Source organism: Pteropus alecto, unplaced genomic scaffold, assembly GCF_000325575.1.
Source record: "Pteropus alecto unplaced genomic scaffold, ASM32557v1 scaffold201, whole genome shotgun sequence".
NCBI classification, from domain to species: domain Eukaryota; kingdom Metazoa; phylum Chordata; class Mammalia; order Chiroptera; family Pteropodidae; genus Pteropus; species Pteropus alecto.
In genome coordinates, this window is record NW_006430503.1 from 281,081 (window position 1) to 302,502 (window position 21,422).

Consider the following 21,422-nt stretch of genomic DNA (forward strand, 5'->3'; position numbering starts at 1 on the left):
TTCAATGAGGTTTTTTTTTCAATTATAGTTGGCATACAAAAATATATTAGTTTCATTTGTACAGCTTAGTGACTAGAGATCTGTATAACTCACAGTGATCATCCCCACTGAATCTAGTACCCCTCTTCCCCCTTACATATTTATTACAATATTGTTGACTATATTCCTCATGTTGCACTTTATATCTCTATGACTGTTTTGTAACCATCCATTTGTACTTCTTCATCCTTTTATCCTTTTTAACCATCCCCCCCACCCCCGCCCCCCCCCCATAGGGCTCTTTTGATATAAATACATGAGATTTCATACCTGGGAAGGGACCAAACTGCAGAAAAACCAAGGAGAAAGCAATCCTCAGCTGGCTGGTCAGGTGACTGCAGATTCAGGAAGAGATGACATTTGCATTGAGACTTAAAAGATGGAAAAAAATTTCCAGGAGTTAGGGATCAAACTTATTAAACACTTTAGATATCCTAAAGGAGAAGCTTGATTGCTGAGGTCAAACAAATTTATATTAATGTGAAAAGATGCATGAATGCTCTAGCAAATATTAAGGCTGTAAAAAAATTACTTGTCAATAGAATTGAGATTTGTCCATAAAACATGGATTAAAATGTGGCATCAATAAGACCTGGATTAATTTTCACTCACTTCCAGGTTCTTGACTGCCTTCCAAATTTTAGAGCTATAACAAGGATTCTAAATAGGTCTCCTGCAGATATGTGCAATGTTGCTGTAATGGTACCATTAACATAGAAGAAGCTTCTTTAATGACACAATTTATACATTGGGAATCTAAGATATTTTCAAATTTCACTGTAAATGTATCTTAGACTAATTTCTGCCTTCTGTATGACTAAAGTAGTAAAACCTAATGGTAAAAACAGACAGACACCTAATAGTGATTTCAAAATTTGTAAGATTTTGTATTTTTATAAAACGAAAATAACATATCTTTAGTTAATATGTGTGACAACTTGATGTAATATTTTGTTTTAATAAATACTTTTAAATATTGGAGCTTTCATTAATTTGGACTTTTTCCCCCTTTGGTTTGTTCTATAGACTGTATAGATCAATTGGAGAATATGATGTCCTCCGTGGCATTTTTAGCAGTGAGATAGGAACAAAACAAGTCACTCAGAATGCATTATTAGAAGAAGCCAGAAGTGATTATTCTGAAGCCGCCAAGCAGTATAATGAGGTAAAACTGATCTCTAGCAAATGTCAGTTGCTTAAACACTTTTGTTCTTTGGATGAAAAAACTATTTGCTTTAAAATTTAGAGTTTCATAATATTTCAGCTTTATTCCTTCTATTTTACACAAGTGGCAGAGAATAGTTTCACAATAACTAAAATTTGAAATAATTATTGTTGTATCTCTTACTCTTTTTAAGAAAACCTCAATGGATAAAAGAGAAAGCATTTTGTAAATTACCAAGTACTATAAAATAAGATATTTCAGTATCTGCTAATTTATATGATTTCTATTTGAGTAGATTGTTTTCCTTCAGCAAGTAAAAAATATATAAAGAGATAAGAATTGGTTTTGAGAAGATGACTATAAATTCATATTTTTATATTTTGTGTTTTGAATTGCCAGTGTCTATCCAAGTGTAGATGTCTAGGAAGTAGTTGAAATTCAGAATCTGTGACCTGTGAGACTCCTGAATGCATAATTCAGGTTGTAAAATTCTCTGCAAGTTTCCGTAAATGTCTTGTTTTCCAATTTTGATCTAACGTTTTTAAGTATTAAATAACCCACAGTAAATCAAATTATGAGTCATTTAAAGTCTTCATTTTTTTAATTGACTTCATTGGTAAGTTTCTCAGAGAAGTAGTTTCCTTTCGGTTGGAATTTTTATTTTTATTTGTTACTATAATGTTCCTTTTGGTTTTTTTCCTTCCCTTTGGTGTTACTCTATTTTCCTTTTTCTCCCCTTATCATAAGCTGAAAATGATTGTCATTATTATGAATGTTATGCTACATACCTTATTTCAAATATATTTAATTTGTATTCTTTCCAACTTTATAAAATAATCTTAGGAACTTTTCTTTGCCAGGCTCTCAATAAACAAGAGTGGGTAGATGGCGAGCCTATAGAAGCTGAGAAGGATTTTTGGGAACTTGCATCTCTTGACTGTTATAATCAACTTGCTGAGTGGAAATCACTAGCATACTGTTCCATAGTCAGTGTTGACAGTAAAAATCCTCCCGATCTAAATAAAATGTGGAGTGAACCATTTTATCAGGTGGGTAGAATTATTTTTATGAGGTCACTGAAATAAATATTTTAGATGGTCAGGTGTTTTCTAATTAATGAAATTGCTTAAAACTTAAAAAAAAAATGTAGTTATTTATATTACCTGACTTCCCCCACAAACTTCATATTGTTAAATCTCTTACCACGTTTAACTAACCCTTTCAAAATAAATGGCTTGTATTTAAAAATAAATATTAACATCCCTTCTATGGTGACATGAAAGAAGATTTTCTGTTGTTTCTGCACTGTATCGAAGGTTACATGTGGGCCCACCCCAATTCCTGGAGCAAGATGGCTCCCCACTCACAAGGTTGCCCAAACTCCTGAACAAGGCTGCTCTTCTGATCCCTCCCACACTGGTACTATATTGGCTCTGCTTAAAGATTCCTCACTTTGAAAAAAAAAAGTAAAATAAAGATTCCTTACTTTGAATATAACTTTCAGCTAAAAGTACATAGTTCCAATTTTCTATAGAACATGTTCCTATATATTTTGTGGTTACAAAATGAACAATTTTAGATGAACATGTTTTAAAAATTCTAGTTTTATGTTCGAAATATCAAACATTCACTTTGGCTCTAAATTTTAGCCTCTAAAATTATACCAAAGAATATTATGGTAATAAAATAATTAGGCATACAAAATTGGTTTTCTGAAGTTACAGGTAGATTCTTATGTTCCTTAGGAAACCTATCTACCTTACATGATCCGCAGCAAGCTGAAGTTACTGCTTCAAGGAGAGAATGACCAGTCCCTGCTGACATTTATTGATGAAGCTGTGAACAAGGAGCTCCAGAAGGCTATTATAGAGCTTCATTATAGTCAGGAATTGAGTCTTCTTTACATATTACAAAATGATGTTGACAGAGCCAAATATTATATTGAAAATAGCATTCAGAATTTTATACAGGTAATACAGATATACCAATCTAAAATGTACCATTTCTGTAATATTTTTAAAGTCAGTAAACTCATGAATAAAAAAAATTAAAAAATTTTCATTTACTATGTGATACCATCCATTTCCTTCTTTTTTTTCCAGTTTCTTCTGATATTTTTCTTCACTTTTTTTTTGTCTTAATGTCTTTTTTAATCCTTTTTTTCCTTTTACAAAAGTTCCATTTTTTGTTTTTCCTTAGATTTTTATTTTTCTCACACTGTTAAAAAACACCTGAGAGTAGACTTTTCTATTTGGAGTAGCTGAATAGAAGTTTGTTTGCTTTGTGGAGAAGAATATAAATCTTCCCTGATCATTTTCTGCTGTTATGCTGTCTTTCCATTTATCTTTTCTGAGAATGTTCCTCTGATGATTGTTTGTTTATTTTTAAAGTCAGTGTCTTGTATAGTGTATATTAACAACATTTATCATTGGCATATATTGATCATAGAAGCAAACTCATTTACTGTCTCATTTTTAAACTTTTTTGAAGTTGATTAGTGCACTCAAGATAAAATTTATTGAAGAAGAAAGAATTGGTTTCTATACTTAGCAATTTACATTATAAGGTGTGATTTTTAAACATTGTTGGCAAATAAAGGCAATGATAGCCTATTTGTATTGATTTTGATAAATCAAAATGAGATTGAAAACCTCAATTATTAAAAAAAAATTAAATCATTTGTTAATTTCGTCTATGACCTAATTGTTAACCACTCTGAGACACGTTGTGTAATTAATGTATTTTTATGGTAGTTGCTGTATTTCACATTTTAGAGAACTACATTAAAATTTAAAGTAGTAAATTGATTTATAATCAATACTAAATGCCTTTTTTCTAGAACTATTCTAGTATTGATGTGCTTTTACACAGAAGTAGACTCACCAAATTACAGTCTGTACAAACCTTAATAGAAATTCAGGAGTTCATCAGCTTTATAAGCAAAGAAGGTAATTTTTTTCTTTTATAATTTTGAAAGAGTTTTAGCATCTATTTTTTTGCTTAGTGAAAGTATATCTTTCTTAATGTATGGGTTAGAAACTGCCTTATCTTGAGTTAATTCTATAAATATATATATATATTGAGATGATTGAAATGTTTAAAATGGTCGCACTATTTTAGGCACTGGGAGTGCAAAGACAAATAATATTGGCCACCTTGAAGAAGCTTTCAGAATAGTGGGGTAATTCCTACGTGATGTGATACCTGCTGAGGCATAGTCGTACATAGGACCCCAAGTGAAACACAGATGACAGAACTTGCCCTAGATTGAGGGGTGCAGGAGGCTCCTGGAGGAGAGGCCTAAATCAAGTGTGGATGAGGGACAGGCGCTTGCATAGTGCCTGCCTGACCGAAAGCCTGTAGTGTCCCCTGAGATGTCGGAAGTTCTGTGACTGGCTGCCAGGTGTCCTGGCCTGAGGGGAAGTAAGGGGTGCTCATACTACGAAGGTCTTTTTGCAGCCAACAAGTGGATTTTATCCTGGTGCCTATAGAAAGCCACCCAGAGTCAAAGAGGAAGAGTACATCTTTGCAACAGTAACAAATCTTAGTTGTAAATCTGAATTTTAATTCTTGCCCTAAATAATTAAAAATGATATGAAAGACACTTTTCACAGTACTAATAAAGATTGGTGTTTATATCTATCTAATTGTTCTTTTTAAATTTGGAGAATTATTTTTCAAGTACATATTATTAATTACTTATCATGCATTAAGTGCTTTTTACTTTCCAAGAACTACGTTAATCTCTTCTATATTACCTAGTTTTTGTAACAGCCTTATGAGATGTAGATTCTTTCTCCTCATTTTATAGAGGCTTAGAGATTAAATAATTGTCCCACACTATTAAATGAAAGATTCAGATTTTGAACCCAGAGCTGCCTAATTTAAACTTGTTTTCTTAACCACTGCTTTCCACCAACAGAGAAATCTACAACACTAAACATTAGCAATGTGAAATTTAAATTTCATGAGGATTATGAATTTCTTTTCCAAAACCCTTGAGGCTAGATAGTTTCAGATATCATCATCATCATCTATCTGTATGTAATCTTGTGCAAACACCAGGGCCTGAGGCAGTATTTCCTAATTAAATACAATGATGCATCTCTAGCTTAAGTGGTTAATATTCATATGAATGACATAAACAGACTATAAGTAGCCTAATGCCAATTCAGATCAGATTTTGCCAAGAAAATTGACTGCAACCCCTTTTCAGTTTTTAGTGCCTTTTTTTTTAAATTTTGGAATCGTGGATGAAGTAGACCTTTACTAAATGTAAAAATTCTTTATTTCCCTATCTTTATTTTATATCTTTAAGAAATTGAGTTTTAATCAGGATACATTAGATTTAATATGGTAACTCGGTGCAACAGACACAATTTTTTAATTTAAACACGAAATTTGAATTAAGTTTCTATTTACTAATGTCAGCACTACTTCGTAAATTAGTCTTGTCCTTGAATTATGGACATACGTCATCCCTTAATATTATTTTTAGGTAATTTGTTATCTCAAGTTCCCCTTAAGAGACTTATAAAAACCTGGACAAACAGATATCCAGATGCTAAAATGGACCCAATGAACATCTGGGATGACATCATCACAAATCGGTAAGATGTGATCCTTTTGAATTGAATGTGGATTATTTTCCTAAATTGCCAGAATGGTTTTTCTCTCAAACTGTGGTTTACAAAAATTGGAATTTGAACCTACTGCAGCCATATCGCATCTTCCCAGTTTCTCATTTAAGTTGTTCTAACAAAGCTCTCCATGTCAGCAGAATGTCCTTTGTCCTCACTTGCTCCCTTGTCTCCTGTGTACCTTTTACCCAGATTCACTGTTTTTAACATGTTGCCACATTAGCTTTTTTATTCTCTCCACATACACATATTTTCTGAACCATTTGAGGGTAAGTGGCATGCATATGTTTTCTGACCTCTTAATTTATCTTAACTCTTAATTTATCTGTACATTTCCTAAGAAAAAGAGTATTCTGTTATGTAACCATAACTTTACTATTTTAATTTTTAATCTACAGCCCCCATTTCAGTTTTGTCAGTTGTCCTTTTACTGTCTTTTAAAGCGTTTTTCCCCTTCTTAAGACAAGATCCAGTCCAGAATTATATGTGGTGTTCATTTGATATGTCTTTTTAGTTTCCTTTCATTTGGAACAGTTACTTAGCCATCTTTGATGACATTGATACTTTTGAGGAAGGTTCCTCAGTTTGAATTTGTCTGTATATCCTCACAGTTAGATTCAGACGATACACCCCTACCCAGAATACTACTTAAGTGAAGTATTCTCAGGGTATCAAATCTGCGAGCACAGAGCATCCATCTGCCTTTTACTGCTGATAGTGATTTTGATTGTCTAGTTAACATATCGTATGGTCTCTCCAGTGTAAATGCCCATTTTTTTTCCTTTGCAACTAATAAGCAATGTGGGAGATACTTAGAGACATGCATATATCCTGCTTGTCTTAAGACTTTCCTCTGTATTTTGTTTCTGTGGATGACCGTTAGCTCAAGCCAGTCCTGACAATGATGTTTGCAAGGTGATGATTTTCCTACCTCTTGTTCCATGTTTATCAGCCTACATCTTATTGTTAAGGAAGAGCCCTCCCTTCTCTCCTCTTTATTTATTCATTTACTTCAATTTTAATAATATGGAATCACGGATTCCAATTTTATCTAATGGAATATAATTCATTACTGTTCTTATTATTTTATATTCAAATTGTCTCACATTTGGCTAACAGGAGCTCCTTCAAGCTGATATTCATTCCATGCTCATCTTGTAAAATTATTTCCTTCTTCTAGAAATGTTATAGTTTTAGTTCTTACATTTAGGTCTATGATCTATTTTGAGTTAATTTCTGTATAAGGTATGAAGTAGGGGTTCACCATCATTCTTTTGCATGTGGATATCCTTGCATTTTCTTATGAATTTTAGCTTTTCATAATTGAATTGCCTTGGCATCTTTTTTGAATATCAGTGACCATATATATGTGTGTGGGTATAATTTTGAATGGTCTCTTCTATTCCTTGATTTATTTGTAACTTTTCACAATATTGAACAGTCTTTATTCTTGTTGCTTTATAGTAAGTTTTGAATCAGATAGGGTGAATACTCCAACTTTATTTTCTTTATGAAAATTGTTTTATTTTAGGTTATTTACATTTATGTGTGCATTTTAGACTCTGCCAGTCAATTTCTTCCCCAGAAAAGCTTAGAGTTTGCTTGGGATTTTATTGAGTGTAGTTCAACTTCAGGAATTGCCACTTTAACAGTATAACATTCTCTAATTCATGAAGGTTATATGTCTCTCTATTTCTTTGTCTTCTTTAATTTCAGTGATTTGTATTATTTCAATATGGATATCTTGGATGTTATTAGATTTGTTCCTAAGTATTTTATCATTTTTGACACTGTTGTAAATGGAATTTTTTCTTCTTAATTGTGTTTTCCAATTATTTGCTGCTTGTATACTGGTTTTCTGAAATTTTTATCATGAATGGGTATTGAATTTTGTCAAATGCTTTCTCTGTGTCTGTTTAATCAATTACAGTTTTTTTTTTTTCTTTATTGTGTATATATCTATGAGGTCCATTTGGTCTATTATATCATCCAAATCTGCTATTTCCTTATTGATCTCTGTCCATTACTGAGAGTGGGATATTAAAGTCCTTGGCTATTGTATTGCTTTTTATTTATTTATTTATTTTAGTTCCATTAGTATTTGCTTTCTATATTGTAGGTGCTCTGATTTGGGGTGCTTAAATATTTATAAATGTTATGTCTTTTGGATGGATTGACCCTTTTATTAGTTTATAATGCCTTTCTTTGTGTCCTTTTAACATCATTGGCTTAAAGTCTATTTTGTCTAATATAGTATAGCTACTCCTGCTTTTTTCTTGGTTACCATTTGCTTTCCCATTTTTTCACTGTCAGTGTATGTGTTTAAATCTTAAGTGAGTCTCTTGTAGGCAGCATATATTGGATCTTGTTTTTTAATCCAAACAGTCATTCTGTGTCTTTTGATTGGAGAATTTAATCCATTTCCTTTTAAAGTAATTATTGATAGTTAAGGATTTAATAGCGCCATTTTGTTAATTGTTCTCTGTTTTATAGATCCATTATTCCTTGCTTCTCCTGTTTTCTTTTGTGATTTTTATGACTTTGTACTGGTATACTTTGACTTCTCCATCATGATCTTTTGTGTAACTACTACACAAAGTTTTTCCTTTGTGGTTACCATGAAGCTTACATAAAATATATATAACACCCTATTTTAAGCTGATAATAACTATGATAGCATTTTTAAACTTTATGCTTTTACTTCCTGACTCCCTCTCACATTTTAGTTTACATATTTTTATATTGTATATCCATTAACAGATTATTGTACTTGTGGTTATTTTTAATACATTTGTTTTTTTATCTTTTAGAGTTGTGAGTGGATTATGCACCACCATTACCATTTTAGAGAATCTGACTTTGACTATATATTTATCATTACCAGGAGATTTATACTAACTTCATGTTTTTAAATGTTAATTAGTATCCTTTTATTTCTGCTTGAAGAACTTTCTTTAACATTTCTTGTCAGGCAGGTCTAGTCATGAACCCCCTCAGCTTTTGTTTTTTCAGGAAAATCTTTCTCTCTCCTTCATTTTTAAAGGATAGCTTTGCTAGATACAGCATTATTGGTTGACAGGTTTTTTGCTTTGAATAATTTGAATATATCATCCACTCTCCTGGCCTGAAAAGTTTCTATTGTGAACTCTATCTGTAGTGTTAAGGGAATTCCCTTGTATCTGATGTGTTGCTTTTCTCATCTTGCTTTCAAAAGTCTTTGTCTTTGACTTTTGACAATTTAATTATGATATGTCCTGGTGTAGCCCTATTCAGGTTTAAAAGACCTATTCGTGGTCTTTTGAGACTCACAGATATGGTACTCTATTTCTCTTCCAGGTTTGGGAAGATTTCAGTCATTATTGCTTTAAATATAAACAAATATCCCTTTCTCTTTTACTTCTCTGGATTCCCATAATAAGTATACATACATTATTCTGCTTCACTTTATTGCACTTCACAAATGTTCATTTTTTACAAACTGAAGGCAAGACCAACAAAAAGATTATGACTCACTTTATTACAATACTTGCTATATTGCATTGGTCTGGAACAAAATTCACAATATCTCTGAGGTATGTTTATATTGTTTCGTTTATGCTACCCCATAGGTCCATAAGCTTTCTTCAGTCTTCTTTCTTTTAGCTCCTGTAACAGAATAATTTTACTAATTTCTACTTCTGTATGATTTAGTCTGCTTTTGAAGCTCTCCATTGAATTCTTCAGTTCACTCATATTGTAGTCTTTAGTTCTAGGATTTCTTTTTTTTTTTTTTTTTATGGTTTCTATTTTTTGTCAAATGTCTCATTTTGTTCATACATTGTTTTCCTGATTTTGTTTAATTATTTGTGTGTTCTTGTACAGCAACTTTTGTTAAGAGGATTATTCTGAATTCTTTGTTAGTTCATAGATCTCCATTTCTTTAGGGTCAGTTATTGGAGCTTTATTAGCTTTGGTGGTGTCGTGTTTAGCTGATTTTCATCATCCTTGATTCCTTACATTGGTACAACTTCATAGGTTCACTTTGGCAGAAACAGTCCTTCAGTTAGCTCAGCTTGGGGTTCTGAACCTGTCAGCTGGTAGTGTCCTTGGGCAGGGTATATTTTGGGGCAAGACCACTGCCCAATCTCTGGTCACGGGGGATGCTGCTGGTTGAGAATAGCTGGGTAAGACTACTGACTTGGTTCCCTGCCTGTGCATGGATGTAACATGGTCGCTGCAGTTGCCTGTACACTCTACTCTGGTCAGGCTCCTTAGAAGATCAAGACTGGTTACTATACTCAGCAGTAGGCAGAGCTATGAATTAGCTTTCCTGCCTGAGAGGAGTAGGGAAGCTGGTCTCAAAGCCTGCACATCTTGTTTGCCCAAATTAGGCAGAACTGTGCACTGAATTCCCAGGCTAGACAAGGCCACTGGTTTTGCTCTGCAGACAGGGAGAGGGACTGGCTGTGCTCTTTGCTCAAGTACCACTGTAAACAGGGGCTGTAGGATGGTCCACACAACTTCCTATATGTCCTGGTTAGGTTCCACATTACCAAAATGTGACACAGAGACACAAAGTGAGCAAATGCTGTTGGAAAAATGGTGCTGATTGATAGACAGACTTGCTCGAGGCGGGGTTGCCATAAACCTTCAATATGTGAGAACAAACTAATGGTGCCAAAGGTGATGTATAGGAACAGGGAATAGTCTGAAAAAAGTCAGGAGATTGAGAAGTACAAACTTGCAGTTATAAAACAAGTCATGGGGATGTAATGTACAGCATAGGGAATACAGTCAATAAATACGATAACTATATGGTGACAAATGGGTAGTAGACTTCTTGTGGTGATCACTTTGTAGAGCGTATAAATGTTGAATCACTATGTTGTACAACTGAAACTAATATTGTATGTCAACTAGAATTTAAAATAAAATTTTTAAAAAAGAACTCCAGGGGAAAAAATAATCTTTAATTTATACAAAACATAGTATCTGCACAGCTCAGTAAAGCAAAGTACAATGAAATAAGATATGCCTATATGTACGTGTGGAACGTGGGAGGGGATTCCATATATATACATAGTAACATACAGTGAAAATACTAATAGGTAATATATTTTTTGCTTTAAACAGTTTTTTAAACAGTATATTCAAAAGAATTTATAAGAGAAAAAAGTCTTTATAATTACCATTTCTGGTGCTCATGTTTTCCTCTGGTATCATTTCCTGTAAGCTGAAAATTTTCCTTTAGCTATTCTTATAGTATAGATCGATCTGTGATGGATCCTCTAAGTTTTCTTTTATCAGAAGATATCTTTATTTCATTGTCATTCCTGTAGGATGTTATCCATGGATATAGAATTCTGGGTGGATCCCCCTTCCTCCTCAACAGTGTATTTGACTTCATATTTCTGAAAAGTCATGATTATTCAAGTTGTTATTCACCTATATGTAATGTATTATATTTTTTGGCATGGCAGGGCAGGGACATGATGACTAGTTCTATTTGGGAGGAAAAAGGCTGACACACCCGTTTTGACCTGAGTAGTTGGGTGGATGAGAGTGCAAGAGGAAGAGTTGTTTGTAAGGAAGATGATACATTCAGTTTGAGACATGTTGAATTTCCAAGGCCTTTATCACACTAGTTATTATTTCCATTAGACAGTTCATACATAGAAATCTAAAGTTCTGGAGAAAAAGTTATTACGCTAGTGATAGAGATCTGAATGTGATCAGACCCATTCATTAGAGAAAATTGTGAGTTTAAAGGCTTTATTTTGTGGAGGTAAAGGCAATAAATGATATCTGGAAAATTCTGTTGAAATATCCTTAGTGATATTTAAAAAATAGGTTCATTAAAATGGAGATTAAATTCAGTACCTAGAGTGTATATTTATAGTCCAAAAAATGAGCAAAAATTTAATAACTGTAGAATTTGTCTGTGAATGCTATCCAGTAGTTTCCTGTATGTCAAAGATTTCTTTGATGAGGCATTAATTCTGATTTTTCTTTGTTTTATATAGATGTTTCTTTCTCAGCAAAATAGAGGAGAAACTTACTCTTCTTGCAGATGATCATAGTATGCACATGGATAGAGATGGAGAGTCCAGTGACGGGATGGAAATACAGGAGCAGGAAAGAGATATTTGTTCTCTGATTAAGAGCTGTAAGTTTTCCATGAAAATGAAGATGATAGATAGTGCAAGAAAACAGGTAGGTACTCATATTTATGTTCTTCTATTATATCACAGAGTTTTCTTAAATTAGCTTTTTTTTTAAACGTAGCTTTTCTTTAAAATCTGAAGCTTAAAGATAATTGAGCAGTTAGTTTTTTTCTCTTTCTAAGAAAATAAACACTTTAAATTATCCAGAAAATGTCTAAAGTTTTTTTTATACTTAGTAATCATTTCAAAATGATTATTTTCTCTTACTGAAAAAGAAAATAAACCTATGCTGAATGAAGTAAGTCAGTAGAGAAAGACAAATATCGCATGGTTTCATGTACAAGTGGAATCTAAGGAACAAAATAACAACAACAAAAATGGAAATAAGCTCATAGATACAGAGAATATTTTGAGGGTTACTAGATGGAATAAGAGTTGGGGGGAGGCAAAAAAGGTCAAAGAGATGAAGAAGTACAAATGGATAGTTACAAAATAGATGTGGAGATATAAAGTTTAGCGTAAGGGAAATAGTTAACAATGTTGTAATAAATATGTAAGGAGGAAGAGGGATACTAGATTTAGTGCCGTGATTGCTTTGTGAGTTATATATATCTCTAAACACTATGCCGTACAACTGAAAAGAATAATTGTATGCCAACTATAATTGAAAAAAAAAATACACTTCATTGAATTGTACAATGTAAATACAAGCAATTAATTGTCTATTATATTTCAATAAAGCTGAAAAAAAAAGAAAAGAAACCTAATATCAGGTTTGATCTTCTTTAACCAAATGAATGCTTGCCTTTTAGTTACAATTATATTTAGGTTTAGTTTGTGGAAATCTATTATTTGATAATAAGACCATTTGTATTTACTGTAAGTATGCTTTGGTTAAATATTTCATATAAACTATTCAATTATATCATTATATTTGAATATACTAGGGGAGCTTGCTTTTTTAATGACCCTGTATTGATTGCTATTATAAAGCAAAAATATAATTTTTCAATTTGCAAGGCCTTTAAGACACTAGTCATTTCCATTAGACAATTTGTACGTAAGAAATCCGAAGCTCTGGAGAAAGAGTAATTATGCTAATGATAGAGGTATGGATGTGATTAGCATGTGGCTAGTCATTGAAACCATGGTTAGTAGATAAGGTGACAGAATCAGTTCCCAAAACAGACCAACAGTTATGGGGTGAGCACAGGACAATGCTCCTGCAAAGGAACCAAAACTGAATGACGAGATTAGAGTCTGATCAGGGGACTGTGAGACCACAGAGGAAGGGCCAGAAATCATCAGTGTCAATTACCAAAAAGAGTGAAGATGTGGAAAGATTGAAAAGTGCCTTTGCATTTAAAAGGAGGAGTTTGGTGAGAACCATTTCACTGGAGTAGAAGAAGTTAGATTTTAGTAGAGAAATGGATGAGATTAAGGATATGGGGACAGTGAACACAGGCTGCTCCTTAGCTATGACAAAGAGGAACAAATGAGATCAGGGAAGAATTTTTATTTTAGAATAGAAGAGAATAGAGATGTTTAAATTTTAATGGAAGTAACTAATGAGTCATAAGAGATTGGACATAACAAAAGAATCGCTGGTGAAATGAGATTCCTTGTGGAGGTTAGTGGGGACAGAGCTCACGGCAAAGGTGAGTTTTCTCTCAATGGAGGGTAGGAAGGAAGAATGGGCTCAATGTCAGGAAGAGTAAGAAATCTCATGTTTTCTCTGAGAAGTGGGAGGGGGAGTCACTTGCAGAGGGTGAGCAGTAAGGAGAATTGAGGAAAATGAGGTTTGAAGATGACTCTGCACTGTGGGTGGGAAAGCTGACCAGCATACTAGAAAAGGATTGTCAGACAGCATAGAACCTGGTTGGTGTTGTCTCCAGGGAACCTGTAAATGGAGGAGCAGAGAAGTATGTGCTTTGATTAACCAAGGGTGTGGTTTTGCTAAGTAGGTGTGACACCTGATAAATGATACCTAAAGCCTAATGATCTGGAAATATTGCTAAGAGAATGATGAGAATGATTGGCTTGCTTAATTGGACACTTGATCTTACCCAAAAGGCCGAGAAGTGATGGCTTGCTTAATTGGACATGGAAGAAATTGAAAGCAGAAAGAGGGCAGGGGAAGTTACCAGAGATCTTAAGTAGCTTATCAAACAAGCATAGCAGGAATTTGGTATGTAGAAGAGCAGGTTTGTGGTCAGAATGGGATGATCTGATTTTAAGAGTTTGGTGGTGAAAGAGTTCTGTATAATGATGAGGACCTGAATAATGGTAAACTAAGAAACTGCACCTACCATTCTAAGGGGGAAAGATGTTATCCCTGCCCTCACGATCACTGTCTAGTGACAGGACGAGAACTACAGCAGCGTGAGGTGGGCAAAGAAAAGAGATATCAAGAATGCTAGGAGCGCACAGGGAAGAAGAAAAGTGCTTCCTGGAATAGAAAGACTTCATGGAAAAGGAGACATCTGGACTGGGCTTTCTGGCAATTGTAGGATTTGGACTTGGTGAGGAGACAGGGGTACTGTAGGTATCAGATATATTCAAATAAAACCATGAAGGTGAGAAACTGGGAACTGCAGAATTCGCTCGGAGCAGAGATTGTGGGGGTCTCATGATAGCTGGTTTGAGGTGAATCATGAAGCATTGGAATGTTGAAGTAATGACTGAAGACTATCCCATAGGACTTAGGAAGTCATTGAAGGTTTTTCAAGCATGCTGGTTAATTAGAAGCTATGTGGAAGATTAACTTAGGGGAGAAAACAGACTACAATCTCGAATTAGAGTAGTAGTGGGAATGAAAACAATGAGAGACGTTCTGTAAAAGCGTATAGAAGACCTGAGATAATAGGAATGATGGAGAGCATGCAGTTGAGGATAACTTATATTTTTAGCCTAGGTGGTTGAAAGGGTAGTAATTAGGAAGACACAGGTCTGATGAAAATGTCCTTTGAAATTCAGGAGAGACTTAGTGGTATGAATTTTTTAAAAAGTCACATAAGCAACCAAATTAAAAATAAATTGTACATCAAAATTAAAAATTTCTGTATCTCAAGTGAAATACTCAAGAAACTGTGGGAGAAAATAGGAAATATTTGGAAATCATATATCTGATTAGGGTCTGCTATCCAGAATACATAAAAAAACTCTTTACAAATGAACAACAGAAAGTCAAAGAACCCAACTAAAAAAAAGAGCAAAGGTTCTGAATAGACATTTCTCCAAGAAGATATACAATGACCATCGAGCACATGAAAAGATGATCAACATCATTAGTTACCGGGAAAATGCAAATCAAAATCACAGTGAGATACCACTTCATACCCAGTAGGATGGCTATAATCATAGAAACAATAACAAGTGTTGCTGAGGATGTGGAGAAATTGGAACCCTTATATACTGCTGGTCGGAATATAAAATAGTAAAGCCACTGTGGAAAAAAGTCTGACAGTTAAACATAGAGTTACCACTTGACCTAGCAAAAACATAGAGTTACCATTTGACCTAGCAATTCCATCCTAGGTATACACCCGCAGGCATGAGAGCATTCATACACACAGAATTTGGTACACAAATGTTCACAGTAGCATTATTAAAAATAGTCAAAAGGTAGAAATGACCTTAAAGTCTATCAGTAGAGGAGTAGTTAAATGAAATGTGGTCTATCCATGCAGTAGAACACCCATAAAAAGGAATGAAGTGCTGATACACACTATAATGTGAATGAACCCGGAAAGTACTATGTTAAGTGAAAGAAGCCATATGTAGATTCTGATTCCACTGATATGAAATGTCCAGGATAGGCAGATCCATGGAGATAGAAAGTAGGTTATTGATTGCCAGTGGCTAGGGAAATGGGGAGTGAATACTAGTGGACAAAGGGTTTCTTTTGGGGTTGATGAAAGTCTTCATGAATTAGACAGTGGTGATGGTTGCCCAACTTTTGAATATACTAAAAGACACCAAATTATACATTTTAAATGTTAATTATATCCCCTTGATAAATAAAAAGACATCCACATAATTGAAGCTCAGGAGATGGATTAGCTACTCTAAGGCGAATTGTGTCATGCAAAAAGGGAAGCAGGTCAATTTTAAAAAAAACCTTCTTTTATAAAATTATTTTGTTTCTAAAATTATCACCTTTATGTCATCATACCACTTTCTCTCTTCTATTATCTAGAACAGTTTCTCACTTGCCATGAAACTATTGAAGGAGCTGCATAAAGAGTCAAAAACAAGAGATGATTGGCTGGTGAAATGGGTACAGAGCTACTGTCGACTCAGCCATAGCCGGAGCCAGACCCAGAATCGTCCTGACCAGATTCTTACTGTGTTGAAGACAGTCTCTTTGTTGGGTATTAGACTGCTCTTATTTATATAAGTTTAAGAATGCTATTTTATATTATATCTGTATTCTAAAGAAGTTTTTTAATACTTAGCTGAATTATGAGTCTAATAGTTTAACTATTTTGAAAACTTTGTTTACATACAAGAACTACCTTGTAAAATATTGAACATGAAGAGCCTTTTTCCTCCTCAGTGCTTCTCTTTTCATAATAATGTCACCTTTAAGACTGAGGGGAGAAAAACTTTCTCTATGTGGGTTTTATGTGAACCTGGTATGGCTGTTCTGTTGCCACATGTCAAAGGGTACATAGTAGCACTATTATTGAACATGCTCCCAACCGTATTCCCAATTTAACTCTTCAGCAAGGCAGGGCATCATATCAGAGTATCAGCCTCAGTAAATGTGCAAACAGGAGAAACAGCCTTTCTATATCGATCCCAGGATCAGAAAATCATCGTTACAATTGCTTAAGTATTTTTTATGTTTTTTTTTTCCCCAGAGGATGTGTAAGAGGAGTAACTGATATTAAGATAACATTAATACTTATAAAAATAATTCTACTGTTATAGTAGTTATAGTATGGTTGTAGTTTGTAACAGCCTTGTGAAATAAGCAGAGCCAGTAGTTATAGTCATGTATCTGAGAGAAATCTGGCAGAGAATTGTCATCTTATGGATGAGCAGGAAGGTGTGGTTGATGGGACTGGCTAGGAGACTGCCCTTTCTCTTTCACGCCCACTTCTCGCACCTCAGCAAGCTAAGCTGCAGGCTTGACTAGGGCTGGGGAATTTTCTTTCCCAGAGACACATAGTAAGATGTAGACCAGACCTTTATTTTATTTATTTTTTATTTTTTCAGTTACAGTTGACATTCAGTATTATATTAATTTCAGATGTACAGTATAATGGTTAGACATTTCTATAACTTATGGAGTAATTCTTCCCGATTAGTCTAGTACCCACCTGGCACCATACATAGTTATTACAGTATTATTGACTTTATTCTCTATGCTTTACTTTACATCCCCATGACTATTTTATAACTGTCGGTTCATACTTAATCTTTTCCACCAAATCCCACAACCCCCCTCCTTTCTGGCAACCATCAGTTTGTTCTCTGTATCTATGAGTTTGTTTCTGTTTTGTTTGTTTGTTTTTTAGATTCCACATGTAAGTGAAATCGTATGGTATTTGTCTTTCTCTGTCTGACTTGTTTTACTTAGCAAAAAATCCCCAAGGTCCATCCATGTTGTCACAAAGGGCAAGAATTCATTCTTTTTTATTACTGAGTAGTATTTCATTGTATATATGTACTACGTCTTCTTTATCCATTTGTCTTTTGATTGGAGCATTTAATCCATTGACATTTAAAGTAATTAGTGATAGGTATGTAATTACAGCCATTTTATTGTTTTCTGTTTGTTTTTATAGTTCTCTATTCTTATTCTCGTTCTTTCTTGTATGTTGATGACTTTCTATAGTGATATGTTTGGATTTCTTTCTCTTTATTTCTCATAAATTACTTGTAGATTCTTGATTTTGTGGTTACAGTGTGCTTCATATATACCAATTTATGTTTATAGCAGTCTGTTTTAAGTTGATGATTGCTTAAGTTCAGACACGTTCTAAAATCACTACCATTTTTCTCATTCCCGTCCACATTTATGTTTTTACCATTATTTTCATTTGTGCATGTGTGTTTTTGCATATCCCTTAGTTTACTGTTGTAATTACACATGATCTTCCTACTTTTGCCTTTTAACCTTTGTAGTAGCTTTGGTGTTCATTGATGCACTGTTTTTATTATATGTTTGTGTTTGTCAGTGAGAATTTTTTTTCTTTGTGCTATTTTCTTATTCATATTTTTGGGGGTTTTTTTTCTTCTTCTTTTTCTTGAAGAAGTCTCTTTAACATTTCTTGTAATACTGGTTTGGTGGTGATGAGCTTCTTCAGCTTTTTCTTGTCTGAGAAAAACCAGACCTTTAAATGCATAAGTCTCTGATACTTATACATTGAGGTAATAGTATCAGTTTTAAAATCTCTGTTATTAATGTATACACACAAATGCATTAAAAAGAGCCATTTTCTATTATTGTAATAGAATTAGGTGCTTTGACAAAATGCATAATGATGATACTTAAATACAATTTAATCAATGTTTTAATTGCTTAGCCTCTATGAACTTTGATATGGCCAGTAATAACAAAGAACATTTTTTACTAATGTGAGTTCAAGAAATTCCCTAACCAATATTTAAAGTCAATTTCTTATATTTTCAAGATTTATTTTAGTTAATTTCTTAATAGAAAACCTTTTTATACTACAAATTTCTTCTTTTTTAATTTATGGTATTCATTACTTCTGAAAAAATCTCACGTGTCTTTTTTTTTTGATCCAATAGGTGAGAATACATCAAGCTACTTAAACAAAAATATTCTGGCTTTTCATGACCAGAACATTCTCTTAGGTACAACTTACAGGATCATAGCTAATGCTCTCAGCAGTGAGCCAACCTGCCTTGATGTAATCGAGGAAAGCAAGGCTAGAAGAATCTTGGAGCTTTCTGGATCCACTTCAGACAATACAGAAAAGGTAATGTATACTGGAAGAATGAACGTTTTATGTTTGCGTGTTGTATGTCTTTAACGTGTAACCTTCTAGCTATATGTAAGAAATAATGAGTAGAGGGCGGAGTCAAGATGGTGGAGTAGGTAACCTGAGTTCACTGTCTCCTGTGATCACATCAAAATTACACTTAAATTACAGAACAGTCAACACTTAGAACCACCTGAAGACTAGATGAACAGAATTCCTATAACCAAGGATATAAAGAAAAAGCCACATCAGGACGAGGAGAGGCAGAGACTAAGCTGGTTCTATACCCACAGTGTGGTGATTAATAAATAGGAAGGATAGATGAGCTTTGGAGGTCCCCCTGAGGAGCAAAGGGTCTCAACTCCACACCAGGCTCCCCAACCTGGGGCAGCTGTGCCAGAAAGAGGAGTCCTCATAGCATCTGCAGGAGGCTGACATACCGCTCTTAAATGGCTCTTGCACAAACTCACATACTCTAAACTCCAGTGCACAGGCAGCAGCTCAAAAAGTGCCAGAGATAGACAGGAGGGAACTAAATTGACTAACTTCAGGGCAAGCGCCAGAAGGATGGAGAGTGGGATAACTCTCGGGACAGAAGCACTGGTAGGCATGCTGTTCTTTTGTTGAGCTCTTCTTTCACCCAATTGGCCTAGCACAGGCAGGCACCAAATCTCTGAGCTCCATTACCCTGGCTATGAACATTTGCCCTGTGCTGGTGTCTCCCTGAGACCCCGCCCCACCCAACTCACTCACCTGGCCAAGCCTCTTACAGTGGCTCCTCCACACAAGCAGCCTGCCTTGCTCATGCTGTGGACTCTACCAAAAATCCACAAACCTCACAAGAATGGTGGCCAACCTCGCTCAGCTCATTCAGAAGACTCTCAAAAGTCCACAAGCCCCACACAAGCAGCAGCCAGCTTCAACCTGTATTATAGCTCTTGCCAACCTGCCCCTAAGCCCAGCACAAGTGGTGGCTGGCTTCAACTTGTGTTGTATCTCCCAGAGTTCCCCAAACTTGGCATGGCCAGCCTCAGCTCACATTTTAATGCTCACAAAGAATCCCAAGATGAGCACAAGCAACATCTGGCTCAGCTTTCCAAAGCACCTCCAAGCCCAGCATAAGAAGCAGCCAACTACAGATGAATTCATAGCTCCTACCAACCAGCATCAAGCCCAGCACGAGCAATCGCTGACCTTGTCCCATATCAGAGCCCCTCTCAGGAGGCTTTAGACCCAGTACACCAGGTGGCCAGCCTCGGACCGTACTAGAGCCCCACCCAACACATTATGGGCTGCCTCATCTGGCACCAGAGCCACATTAAAGTGACTTCCTCTTCACGGAGTCACCCCTTCACAACAGCTTATCCACTGGAGATGCAGATGGCCTTCACAGCCAGTCAGCCTGAAGGTCAGTCCCACCCACATGCCAGCAGCAACTGAGACTCAACTGCAGCAGGAGGGCACACAAAGTCCACACAGAGGACACCTTTGGAGTACCTGGCTCAGGTGACCAGGGAGACTGCACTGCTGGGCCCTACAGGACATCTTCTACGTAAGGCCACTCTTTCAAGAATGGGAGATGTAGCAGATCTACCTAATACATAGAAAAAACACAGAGAGTCTGTCAAAATGAGAAGAAAAACATATCCCAAATTAAAGAACAGGACAAAACTCCAGAAAAAGAACTAAACGTACTAGCTAAAGAGTTCAAAACACTGATTATAAAGAGCTTCAATGAACTTGAGAGAAGAATAGATTAACTCAGTGAGAACTTCAGCAAAGAAATAGAAAAAAAAAATAACCAATCAGAACTGAAGACTACAGTAACTGAAATGAAGAATACACTAGAGGGAATCAGCAGATTAGACGAAGCAGAGAATTAAATCAGTAATCTGGAAGATAGGTGGCAGAAAATACCCATTTGGCACAGCAAAAAAGAAAAAGAATTTTTTTAAATGAGGATAGTTTAAGGAACCTCTGGGACAACATTAAACAAACCAACATTTATACCATAAAGTCTTAGAAGGGGAAGAGGGAGAGAAAGGGATTGAAAACCTGTTTGAAGAAATATTGACTGAAAACTTCCCTGGCCTGGTGAAAGAAATAGACATACAAGTCCAGGAAGCAGAGAAAGTCCCAAACAAGATGAATCCAAAGAGCTCCATACCAAGGCACATCATAATTAACCCTTTTTCCATTTACCTCAAGAACACTCACCAGTGGTGCTGCTGCTACAGCATTTACCCCAAGATAACTCGTGGATTACAGTCCTAACCTTACCCCCAAAATTTGCCATGAAATATCTTGCTTTTATTATTATTTTTGCATCAATGTAGTAAATTGATAGTCTTCGGAACAGATGACATCATTCTATTTATAGCATTCCGTTTTTAGTAGTTTGATTGCTGAAAATGTCAAATCCTAGAAAATGTAGCATTCCTATGTGTGATGTTAAATAAACACTGGCAGCAATCTG

General features: G+C 35.0%; 1 protein-coding gene across 7 annotated transcripts in view; it reads left to right on the forward strand.

Annotated features, from left to right (window-relative positions):
- PRKDC (protein kinase, DNA-activated, catalytic polypeptide) overlaps positions 1–21,422 on the forward strand; it is a 191,844-nt gene that overhangs the window by 139,245 nt on the left and 31,177 nt on the right. For all 7 annotated transcript variants that reach the window (XM_015592731.2, XM_006905155.3, XM_025049081.1 and 4 more), the window contains 8 exons: positions 1,066–1,204; positions 2,065–2,253; positions 2,950–3,174; positions 4,044–4,152; positions 5,703–5,814; positions 11,847–12,036; positions 16,186–16,360; positions 18,753–18,943. In XM_015592731.2, coding sequence (XP_015448217.1) covers positions 1,066–1,204; positions 2,065–2,253; positions 2,950–3,174; positions 4,044–4,152; positions 5,703–5,814; positions 11,847–12,036; positions 16,186–16,360; positions 18,753–18,943 — 1,330 coding nt within the window. The remainder of the gene's footprint in view (positions 1–1,065; positions 1,205–2,064; positions 2,254–2,949; positions 3,175–4,043; positions 4,153–5,702; positions 5,815–11,846; positions 12,037–16,185; positions 16,361–18,752; positions 18,944–21,422) is intronic.